General features: G+C 38.6%; 1 protein-coding gene across 2 annotated transcripts in view; it reads right to left on the bottom strand.

Annotated features, from left to right (window-relative positions):
• Positions 1–6,754: 6,754 nt before the first annotated feature.
• Positions 6,755–12,825, bottom strand: part of srgap1a (SLIT-ROBO Rho GTPase activating protein 1a) — a 143,965-nt gene continuing 137,894 nt past the window's right edge. For both annotated transcript variants that reach the window (XM_088646689.1, XM_088646690.1), the window contains exon 22: positions 6,755–11,119. In XM_088646689.1, coding sequence (XP_088502815.1) covers positions 10,733–11,119 — 387 coding nt within the window. In that variant the 3' untranslated portion in view covers positions 6,755–10,732. The remainder of the gene's footprint in view (positions 11,120–12,825) is intronic.

The raw sequence follows: 12,825 nt of genomic DNA, 5'->3' as shown, positions 1-12,825 counted from the left end.
TGTACACGTGAGGTCTGACTGAGAATTTAATACTGCATGTCAGTTAAAAGCATCTCACTGCAAAAAAAATGTTCTCCAAACTCTTACATATTTAATATAGGTATCTTGTTCCACTGAAGTTGTTCTTCCTAGGCAATATCCTATTTTTATCTTTTTTCCTTTCACACTCACTTGGAGTGTTTTGATGAGTTTCCAGTATAAACTCAATACAATTTAAATTAGATTAAATTAGATTTTTCAGAAAGTTTCTGAGTTTAGGTGGGGATCAGGAAGTGGTTGTTTGAAAACTTTGACTACCTGACCTTAAGGAATTTGCAGTCTTGTACTTCATACATTTTGGAACATGTGGAACATTTCTGGTGCAGTACATTTTGGAAAGGTGCTTGTTTAGAATTCTGCATTTTTAAAATAGCAGTATAATTTATTTTCCTTCACAATTCTTGTCATTTTAGGAAAGTAGATGTATGTTTTATTTTTATTTTTAAAGCTTCATTTAGTTCGCATTGCACAGTTTGCATTGCTTATAACGGATTCTAGAGTTCATTTTAAATACATTTTCCCAAGAATGCAAAAATACCTCAGTAAGGTTAAACTGTACAATATACTAATTAGTAAGTGAAATGCTGAACTTATTCACAGCTTTGAACCTTATATCTCATTACAATTAGATTTAGGTGGTGAGAGACTGAAAACCAATATACCACACAATGGAACATTGGAAATGATGTAGAACTGCCATTTGATGATTAAATTAATTCAGAGATCACCCGGGCAGACTTAATGAAGATCATTTTAGAAGAGATTCTTTTATGGGTGTCACTATTTCTTCTGTCTTTCAGATCATATCACTATTTTCTTGCATAATATAAAAAATCATTCAACTTTAATAGTATTACTGTTAAAGCTGGAATACTGTATGAAATGGAGCTGAATGTTGACAACCAAAGCTCGTGCTGCATGTGTACTGCTCTGTCTGACATTCTGGATCTTTAAATATTGCTACTTTGGAAAGCAAACTATATTTCAGCCCCAAGAAGCTCAGTCAGAATTAAGGATGAGATTTTTACCCATTGCTTTTTTACCGAGTTGTGGCCTTATCTGAATGATCTGAATAGGCTGTAAAATTGGCTGGTCATTTGTGATCCTGTTACAAACCTGAGGTGTTTGTAAACTATTCTCTACCAGTTCTTCCCACAGCTTGACAGTGACAATAACTGGACAAAATAAAGATAAGGGGAAAAAAACCCCACAGATAAATCTTCACTTCTGTAAAGAAACGCAGCTAGCATGCACTAGCAAACAAAACCACGTGGATAAATATATTAAAAAGATACATATGCTGGTAAAGAGAGCTGGAAACAGCAGCCATTAAATGCAGCAGTCTTCACATTCTTTGTGTCTGTCCTCTGAAAAGACTGGTAATCACAACAGCCAAGAGCAAGTTCCATTAATTGAGCTCCTTTTAGACGAAAGCATATTCTTTGTGTTTTATCTGTCTCCTGAGTTGGCCGGCCGTGGCTTTGTGCCCAAAGGTACCATTACTTTTATTACAAGCATTACCTATTTGTATTTTTGTCCTTGTGTCTTAGAAAGTGACTTCTCCATTCATCCATTTTTAACTGTTTCTTCCAATTCAGGGTAGTGGGGGAGCCAGAGCCTATCCCAGCATGCCATGGACACAAGGCAAGGTACATGCTGGCCTGTCCATCACAGGGCAGACAGACATACACCAAAATGGAATTGAAGTCAGCACTACTAACCTTTTCTTTAAATCTTTGATCTTTGATTTAAACAAGCGTTAATTTAGTAGACATTTGTATCCCAGGCAACTTCTTGTAATCACAATTCGAATGCTAAGGTATAAACAATTAGCAGTAATGTAATAAAGCTAATGTTGCAGCATACTGAAACCAGAAGTAGTTTATACATATGTGTGTGTAATCTAAAGTAATAGTTCATGACCGATATAAAAAATTACGTAGGGTACTGCATGCTGAAATAGTCTGGCCTACAGAAATAAAGCTTGCCATTTTTATGGGTTTGATCCAATCATTATTTAATGACACCTATTTTTAGTCTTCCCCCAGGGGTACTGAGCAGTGCTGGTACATTTTGTACAATAAATGTCTCAAGGGTCAGCAGTAAGTACAGTACGTACACATCTTTTGAATTAATATTACATTTGCAATATTGTCAACAGCTCCTTCAGACACCTCCACTTTGACATTGAAGTATATAAAGTTACATAATTCCCAAGTGGTAAATTTGGGAGTTTGTTGTGCACTTCTCCCCATATACAGTAAAAGTAGTTTTTAGTGTAGCGTTTTAAATAAAGGTAAGAATATATATTACTATGCTAGGTATTTTTAGAGAAATAAAAGATTAGATACAGAAAAATACATTTCTGATATTGAATGGTTTTAGTGTCAGTTTGATTAACCAATTATACATGACTGACCATGGCTTCAGTGATTTCGACTTGCATAAATGCAAAAATAAACTCATTAGTGAAAGAGTTGATTGGGCACAAGTGATGAGGTGATTTGACCTGTTTTCTATCAAGCCTGGTGGAAATCAAGAAGCAAAAGGCACAGAGGTACCAATTTGTCCCACTTACCTAAAGAACATTGCCACTGGTATGTTTAAAACTGGACTAAATCGGCACACTGTGGCTCAACATCACAATTTCAAATGTAGCAAAGCCTTGACTGTCAACAGAATACTGACAGTGATCTCTATGCCTGAAGGAGAGGTTTAGTTTCTACAGAACCCAACCTACAGGACTGATGGCAGCCTAGGCGTATGACTCTTCAGTGATCAATTCCTAGGACTTCATTTACTACCCATCCTGACCTCACAACATTCCATAAGAACAAATGTTTTCATTCTACTTGTGTAACAATGGCTGTCTCTCTCTCTCTGGAGATGAAGACATGATACAGTTATGACATAAATGTCCTACTCTCTGGATCTGAGTCACCTTGAGTATTTATGAGATGAGCTGGAATAACGTGGCATCTAGGGATCAGAGACCAGAGTCTTATGGGACAGAAACCCATAAGACAGCATCTGTAACATGTTACAAAGCATGTGCAGCAGATGTACAGTTTTGTATGACTTCTAACAGTGGCCAAACAGGCTTCTAGAAAACCCTGTTCATGAAGCTGATTTAATGTCAAATGTTAACCAGCATAGATGAATTTACAGGTGACATTCAATAAAAAGTTATTGCATAGACAGTAATTTCCCTAAAAGCTTTGTGAATCTGATAATATATAGTAAGTATAAGTGATACAGTATGTTTGGTTTGTAGCTCTGCGTAATATCTTAAAAGAAATATGGAATTGCAGTCACATTTTTCAGTGTAGCATCAGCCTGTCATTTATTTAGCAGTTTTTTTTTCTAAGAAGGAAGATTCAGGCCAGATCTTTATACTCATAAAGCAGTATCTTAGATTTTAATCAAGGGTAGTACAAAATAAGGTCAGGATAAATGGAACATCATTTTTACTGGAATGCTATCCATATAGTCTGTACACACGGTTTCTGTTGTGTAAGCAGAAATACAGTCTATTTGTGTAAACTAGACACCTCCTGAAATGTTGAAGCTTACAATTAACGTAGAGCAACCAAGGGACTTAAAAGTGTCTAAAAATATCAAATGAGAAAGATAAGGGCAAGGGAAGTCATGTACATCTCAGTGCTTATTGCCAGGCAACGATTCATCAGTTCATATCCTCAGATAACAGATCTGATGCCTGCATTAAAATGAGATCAGATTGTGGGGATATATTTCTAGACAATGTTTTAATAAAGAACAGTCATGTGTTGAAGCTGTCAGACAAAAGTCCGGATCATGTTGCCTGCATTTTATATCTCTGTTGGATAGCTAAACCTTCTTCATACACCAGTGAGATTAAAACATTTGTATAAATCTGCTAGAGAGACTGATTTAGTTTTGTAGTAATGATAATGTAACATTTTTATTAGGAAAAATATAGGACTCAGGCACCACATGCCTTGCGTGTTTGAAAATTCTAGACTAAATCAAATTCAGTTCCTGCAAAATTCTGGTTTCTTTTTTATTTCATTTCACTCACTCCAAGTGTGAGTTGTTACAGTATTTATAAGTACTGTATTTTGAAGTTGGAAGCACCTGATCTGGCCTGTCTCTTTCTTGCACAAGAATTTAAATCTGACACTTCTGGAGCATCATAGCAAAACCTACTGTCCGTCTAACACAATTTCCTCATAATTAATAGTAAGATTATAAATATATGTCTTGTGACTGCTTAGTTTGATTATGTACAACTTGCTGAGTGGATGAAAGGCTGCAAGCACCTGTTTTGTGTAGCTTAGCAAGAGCTTGAAGATGTTAAAACATACTTTATGATTTTCAATATATCATACCTGGGAGTGCTTGGGGTCCACGAGTTCAGTTCCTGGAAAGTTATCTTCATGGACTTTGTAAGTCCTTCCCCGAGTTTGCATGAATTTCTTCCCCCAGTCCAGAAAACATACTGTACTGGTAGGTTAATTGGCTTCTGGGAGAACTGGCTGTGATAAGAGTAGCTGTCTTCCCTGTGATAGACTGGCATCCAATCCAGGGTGAATTCTGCCTTGTGCCTATTGCCATGATAGGCTCTTGTTCCCCCTCAACCCTGTTTTGGATGGTGGTTACCAGATTTATCACATAATTTATGCAGTTGTACTATTTTAAATGACATAGCCATAGCATATTATATGTGATTAAAGGCAGTTTCAGTTGGCCAATAAAATCAGATAATACATCACATGGTGTGCTGTAAAACTGTGAATTACTTTGTATTTCAACAAGAGCACAACTTTACTGTAGGCATCATGCATATTATTGCAGGTTTTAAACGGGAACTTGGACCCACATTTAAAAAAAGTATTTAATCAATAAGTGTACCAGTACTTCTATCTTCCACATCATTAGAAAACAGTTTGCAGATCCTACAGTCCTTTGCTATCAAAAAATTACATGGCACCGTTCTGTTCAATTATTTGCTAATCCCATTCCAAAAACTTGCAACATTTCATGTTGTGGAACACTATTTTCAATGATTTAAAAAATAGTTTTGAGAGGTGTCAATGCTCAATGACATTAAACTGGCTCTGACTACTGCTTCAGTCTGAATAATACATAATGTAAGCCAAATTGGATGTTGTACAACATTGTACAAACAGTTGCTTCATAAGCATTTTTGTTCCTGGCAACACAAAAGATCATAGCAAAGCCATTCTGGCACCAGTTAGCTCCTGTTTTGACAGTGTCTTCATTCAATTAATAATGCAAAATGCTGGACAAAAATTCAAGGTGCTTAAGTCCATTAAAAAAAAAATAGTATAAAAAAATGTTCACATTTGCAACTGGTTTACGGTACTTGTCACTAGTTTTCATATTCCTTTAAAAAAATGTAAATACAATGCTTAATTAGGGGTTCTACAGTTAGTAAGGTGATTCTGTGCCAATAATAAACGTGATAATAATCTGAGAGAGGTGATTATGGCTTAGAAATGAAAAGCCATTACTTATCTCATCCTTTTCTGGACTGTATTTGAAGATTTTTTACTTTTCAAGAATCATTCAGTGGTGCAGTGGTAAGCATTGCTGCCTTGCAGTGTTGGGGGGCCTGGGTTTAATGATTGACTGTGGTGCTGTCTGTGTGGAGTTTGCATGTTCACCCCAGGTTTGTGTGGATTTCCACTGGGTGCTCCAATTTCCTTTCATGGTCCAAAAACATACTGATAGGTCAATTGGCTTATGGGAAAACATGTTCTGGTGTTGGGTGTGTGTGTGTGTCTGGGTTGTTTGTCTGCCCTGTGATAGACACATCTTGCCTGTTGCTTGCCAGGATAATCTTTATCTCCCTCACAACCCTGAATTGCATTAAGTGGTCAGAAAATAGATGGATGGCTCATTCAGTTTCTTTGTGGGTTTTTTTGCACAACAGAAATACAGCTGTTCATGACGTATTTTGTGTAATCTTGTTTAATGAAGAATTTTCAAAAATACTTACCCTTGGTTTCTCTTGTTATCTGTAACAGAACTTGTCAAATGCAACAGGACCAGAACCCACAACAAACTAGTGCTGGCACTATACAGGGATGAAACAGAATGCTCCTAGACGACATACTCTGATCATCTCAGTAAACACGTATTGGACCCTTGTGAGGTAAACATGATTTCTACCCATTTCAGTCTTCAAATCAGTTGTTTAACAATGCTTGGACATGTAGTGAATGCAGTGGACCCTGAAAACCATTTCCTCTGGATTGGAGTGCTGAAAACAGTGCCTGAGGGTTATGTGATTTTCTCTGATTAACATCTTAGGCCTTAATTACTTAATTGAGCACATCATTTAAATCAGAAATTAAACCACCTGCCTGACTAACCTGACTTTTGAGGAGTGTAATGACACATTCCAAGCCTACAATGTAAAAAAGAGTAAAATAATTTTTGCAACAAAACAGCTGTACCAAATTGGGGAAATATTATGGCGCTTAATAGTTTTCTTTTGTTTAGTCATATTAAAACCCATACTCTCCGTGTATTTTTACTCAAATTCATAACCCGGATTGCTGCTTTCAGACTTTAGGCTGCATCTATGCATACTAATGTTACTAATCCATCTACAAGTGTGTCTTACCAGTTCCCGAGCAATGCATTTGTCTTCTAGTATTAGGCTCCTACAGTTGATAAGAGTTAAAAAAGAAAACTCAACTCATGCTGACAGAACTATTTCCTTTATTAGAAAGATCCACTAAGAGGAACAACCCTGAAAGTGTACTGAAACGTTTTAATGCTACATGCCGAACTCTACAGTCCTCTACCATAGAAGTGCAATGTCACAATGGATTAGCTGTATTTTTCCAGAACTGTATTTTTTTCCTACTGTACTTGCTCATCTGTGTAGGGGTTGAAATGAAAATCCAACAGTACAGAACAAGTTTGAAGTTCCTCTAAAACTTTTAAAGGCACTTTCACATGTACATACTACAGATGTACATTGACACAATAAATTAACAGTCAACAAGCAGGAAACCTAGCAGTACAGCAGAGGATAGCCGAAGAGCAACACTGATTTTATGAGGTTTGTGTAGGAGACACTATAGACTGGGCTCTGTTGAAAACATATTTTGCTTCTATTTGCAATCAACTGTTTTTTCTCCCATTTTTTAGAAAAAAAAAAGTTTGAATGTAACTGTTTTTTTTGTAGACGCTGTTCACTGAAGAGAAGAAAAAACAGCTTATTGCAAACAGGAGGATGATTCTTTTACAAATATCCTTAATAGTATTACTTGTCTTTAAAGGCTCACCATTTAATTAACTAATGTTAATTTTAAACATACTGTACACAAAACCATCACACTATTATATAGTATAATTACAGGAATGCACCTCATGGTCATTCATTATAAAGAATTGAAGAATTCATTATAATTAGAAACCTCTCTCTTTGTGAAGTCACATCTGGCATTTAAAAAGAAAACCACAGACTTTTAACTTTAAAGAGGTGGGACCCGCTCACACAAGATCACACAAACCTATTAAACCCTCCTTATAGACAATATGAGCCTAGTTTCTCATGCATGTGCTCCAGTTGCTTTGCTTCAGTCTTGTTTGGAAAACAGATCATGTAAATTATTTAAGAGGGGTTTTTATCAAAACCATGTTCACACAGGATGCTTCAAGTCAGCGGCTCTGTGCAGATAACTGTCGTAAAATCTGTTATGCATGGCAGAGCAAAATTGACAACTGTTTGTACCCATGATGGCTTGCATGTATGGAAAAAGTCATGGTACACAGCTGCATCAATCTGTCCAAGTCCATGATCATTGTCTGCAAGGACACAGTCCCATATGTAGGTGCACCAAACGTCCAATACTGAACTGCGCCCTGTGTTCACAGTAGTTATTTGAAAACGCCAGTTAACCTAAAAAAATTCAGATATATTTACATTTATGGGCAATTAGGTACAACATAACTTTTGTCATCCTTTCTGTTAAACTTCAGAGACCGCGGTCACTACAAACAAGGTCAGTTGGCTGAACTCTTTAGACCAGGGGTCTCCAAACCCGTTCCTGCAGAGTCCCAATCCAGTCAGCCTTACAAATCACCAGTTGTTCACCAGTAAAGATCAGGAATGCTTTGAGATGCTGGTCAATCAAGCATGTAATTTGTTCAGTTAAAGGAAGTTTCGTTCTTAAGGGTTGTAGGCTGTCAGACATTTGTTCCAGATGATCTCTAAATTACTTCATTTAATAAATCACCCATTTAATATATCACAGTAAAACTGTTTAAAGATCTTTAGAAATCAATGATTTAGAGGTTACACATAAAACCAGCTGGACTGGAGCTCTCTGAGATTATGGTCAGAGACAGCTGCTTTAATAATTTTAGCATAAATGGTAAATAAAGCATAGTGTTAGGTTACCACAAACCAGTTGAACAAATTTGATTTGTCCTGTTGGTTTACTGTTGTTGCCGATTTACACTTGAGGTTTTACAGTCTGCATTCCCCCGATGAAGCAAAAACAAACAAAAAGCTCAAACATTTCCTTAGAAAATGAACTGTGCACTTACTACTGTGTGAATCTACTCAAAATCAACTCCAGCAATGTGAAAAACCAAGACCAGTTACTGCACGAGAGCCTGTCGGTTGTAAAATGTGAAATGGCTTGGGCAGCAGTTAACCTGTCTCACTGCTGCTACGAGTACAAAACACATCCAAGAGAAACTAAAGCAGGGATTAAACAATTAAAATGAGAACCCTTCAAAAGCAGCCACTGTCAGCTGTGGCCTTTTATGTAATGGTGGAGTAAAGATAGATCACCAGTAACAGTCAAAAAGCCATTGGCTACTAGATTTATTACTTTATTTCAGTGAACACTATAACACTGTTAGAACTAATAGGGAAACGGCTCTGAACAAGTCTTGTAAAACCACAGAACTACAGGTAGGTAGGTGCAAATGAAAACAAATGGATTGTAAAACTCGGCTGGGAGGGTGGGGTGTATCTTTGGGTGAAAAGAGTTTGTTTTTTTTCTGTTGCTTCACGTGAACGTAACTTTGAAAGGCATCCTTCTTTGTGTATCATCAGGCCCTGACAGGCCTTTTATGTGTATCCTGCCCCAAACAAGGGGGAGAAACACTTTGTGGTGTTTCAAATGAACCCTGGAAAGGCTCTCTTTTTTTTTTTTACCTGAACATGTCAGGCCAGGTCCCGGTTGAAACACCCTTCTATCATTTGGAAGTGCTGTTGACCTCAAAAGGTAAACCTGGCAGTGGAAACCCAGACAAGTGTGTCTTAGTGTGTAGTCCAGTGTTGGAATGATGTGAGGCCAGGCAGGAATTCACACCAGGAGCCACAAGAGACAGTATTCAAATTCTACACTCTCTGTCCTGGCTGCTTTTATATCAATATGTACTGTATAATGAGACAGCACTAAACATTCACCACATCAAATCCTTCTAGGAGCTATTGTGAACCTCAAATGGCAGGTCTTACTGTAAATCAAAAGGCCACTTACTGTAGATATATCTATCCTGATAACAAGAGTCAGAACAATACTTTTACTTTTCGCAAACAAATCCTTAGTGAAATTTTATAACTTTGTGATGTGTGTACTTTAAAGCCCCGGATTCAGAACAGAAAATATTTACATTTGTAGTAAGATATGCTTTGTAATAGCATTGCTGCCTTTCTGTAGGATACACACCCCTTGGAAGGTATTAGATAAATAATGTATGATCTTCTGCAGCTGTTGTTATTTATGGTTTCAGGTTTTCCCGAGTAGAGCCTGTTTAAACCTGGATTGATCAGGTGTAAGATAACTTTAAAGTGCCTTCATGGAATGTTGACAACCCAGTGTTTTATTTACAATCAGCTGTACTAGAATCAAAAGTGTCCATTTTTGAAACTTCTCAGTTTAAGGTAATGCTTCTGGTGTGAAATTCCCCTTACATGTGAACTACTGTACCTGGCAGGTGCACCTTCTGTTTCTTGGCCTTTGTAAACATCCTTTGGGAATACAGCAGCAGCTTAAAGGAGTGGTTATCAAGATTCACTCAGCAAAGGCAGAGCCCGTATCACTATGTGGCAGTAAGGCCAAGAACCTGTTACATAAAAATATGCTTAATGAACTAAGTGGATACTAGCCTTGCTCAAATACTGACAAGACTTTGCTTTCCAGAGATCTCTGGCTATATTAGAAACTAACTCTACAAAACTGTTCTTATTCATCTGTTGTTTTTTTTGTTACATTTACACAGTCAACCATTTATATAAACTAAAGATCTGAAATAATTATTACCACACAGGAAGCCTTTGTGATTTGTGTTGCTTTTTCGAAATAAGTTTCCTTTACAATCTAGTGGTGCAGCATACACTGACTTAGTTTTGTTTCAAGTAACGCTAAATGCTTCTTTGTTTCACCTCAAAACGAACATTGAATGCACGGTAGTCCAGTTTTTACCAAGAAATGTAGAAATGCCCTTTTTTTTGTTAATAAATGCAACTATAACAGGAGACTTCCTAAACACTGAAAGAGCACACACCCATTTTACAAACACAAAACTATCATTATTTAAATGTCCCTTTAAATTTGACCAAGCTATGGACTCTGAAGCTTTCTTGTTTACCTATTTATGTTCTATGTTAAGTATATCTCCTCTGGGCCTCGCATGTTGGAGGTAGCAATCCAGTTCACATCGTGCAGGACTTGTCCACGGAGCCCTGGGCTGGCGGAGGGGGGGCCTGGCCAGGGCTGGTTTTGGGCAGGACGCTGGGTTTGGGGCGCAGGGCGGGGGGCTTGAGCTGCACCCCCATGCGGGGCGCCACCGCCGGTTTGAAGGTGCTCACGGTGTCGCTGGAGGAGCTGGTGCTGCGCCGCATGGGCGGCTCCCCGCCGGCCCTCAGCGGGACCCCGCCGTGGAGCGGGCCCAGACCCTCGCCACAGCCGCCGGCCGGCGCCGGGGCGTTCTTCATCTGCTCCAGCGTGTCCAGGACGACGTCCGGGGCGTGCTGGGCCGAGCTCTGGCGCTCCAGCTCGCGGAGCTCGTTCAGGGCCGTGTTCATCGTCTCCTCGATGTCCTGACGGGCACAGGAGAGGGCAGTCAGAGACCAGGGCACAGACATGAGGGACCCACAGCGGCTATACCACGGCTGGCCTTATTTCTGTACGCCCTGAGGGCAATTTGAACCCCTAGCTGTGTTTTTTTTGGCTTTCATTTCCCATTTCGGGGACTGCACTTCATGAGGATGCCACATTTCACCACTCTTAAGAAAAACAAAATACGCAGAGGGAATGCTATTTTACTCCCGTTTTCATAAACAATATCAAAACGGTTTTTAAATCGTGTTAGTTTGCCAACAGAACTATAAGACGGTCCTGTTACAATGTTGGGTGGATGTTATCTAACTTTGTTGCTGCTGTGTTTAAGTTTGGTGTTGCCTCAATGTCTCTGTATTGGACCATACCTGCAAATAAGCATTTCACTGCAGTTGTGCGTATGACAAATAAACTGAACCGGAACTGATGTCCCCTTTAATCAACGCACTTATCTGTATGGTTTTCTCCCTCCTGTAGGAGCTGCTGAAGAACTGGAGAGGAAGTGTAACTATAATGAAGGTGTTTGGTTAAGTCCTTCACACGCCTACTAGTTCAATTGCAAGAGCTCTTTTTGTAGTATTAAACCAGACATAAGAACATAAGAAAGATTACATATAAGCTGTGGCCATTTGGACTATCAAGCCTGCTTGTAGATCACTGATCCATAGATTGCTTCCAGCTGTTTCTGGAAAGAATATATATAATATATATATATAAGCTACAGGTTTGGTAGCTTGTCCCCCCACAACTCTTTGTGTAAAGATGTGTCTCCTGCTCTCGGTGTTAGAGAGAGCACTTCCACGTACTTTCTGCTTATGTCCTCTGATTTGCGTTTCAGTGTTGACCTTGTCAGTGCCTTTGGGGATTCTGAATACTTTAATCTGCACCCCTTTGCAGTCTAGTCTGTTCCAGATTTAAGTGGTGTTTCTTCATCCTGTCAGTGTAGGACAATTCCTTAAAACCCTGGAACGTATCTGGTTGCTCTTCTCTGGACAGATTCCAGAGTGTAACACACCAACCTAACACCTGATTGTAAGACTCCAAGACATTAGGAGAACAAGACCTAAAGGGGAGGTTTAAATCAGTTCAATCAAATGGACAAATGTAACTGTCTTGCACACATCTTCAGCTGCTACTGATTTACAGAGACCTGCCTACCTGCCAAAACTCTAATCTTAAATACCAGATTATTGAAGTTTCTGTGTGAAACAAAACAAAAAACCCAAATGGGATGTCTATTACAGATAATATACACTGGCACCCATACTGTTTAATTAGTAAAATAAGAAGATCAACAGACATAAGAATGGCAGTGCAATACTTCACTTAATGCTACAACAGCAATAGTATTGTCCATATTGGGAACTTGCACTCACAACCCTAATGGATCCAAAGCACTAACCACTACTACCTTTCTGTACTGCCTTCTCAAGGGAGACACAGTCGGTTTTACAGCATGATCTACTGTTTCACACCCCCACTCAGCCTTGGAATGAAAGAAAGTGGGGATCTGACTGATATTTGAGGGAGCAGAACTGCATACAAGTCAGTTTACAAGAAGCAGAGAGAACTGCAATTTTCCTTAACAAAAGTGGCAGTTTGTTTTCTTTCCTGTTGTGGCCACTCACTCTCGGGGCGTTGATTACATTATCTAAAGGGGGATAGAAAGATGTTTACACTTTGTCAT

The sequence above is a fragment of the Lepisosteus platostomus genome, chromosome 9, assembly GCF_059453375.1.
Source record: "Lepisosteus platostomus isolate fLepPlt1 chromosome 9, fLepPlt1.hap1, whole genome shotgun sequence".
Taxonomy (NCBI): domain Eukaryota; kingdom Metazoa; phylum Chordata; class Actinopteri; order Semionotiformes; family Lepisosteidae; genus Lepisosteus; species Lepisosteus platostomus.
Note: the sequence above shows the minus strand (reverse complement) of the source record. Positions and strands in the feature narration are given on the sequence as shown.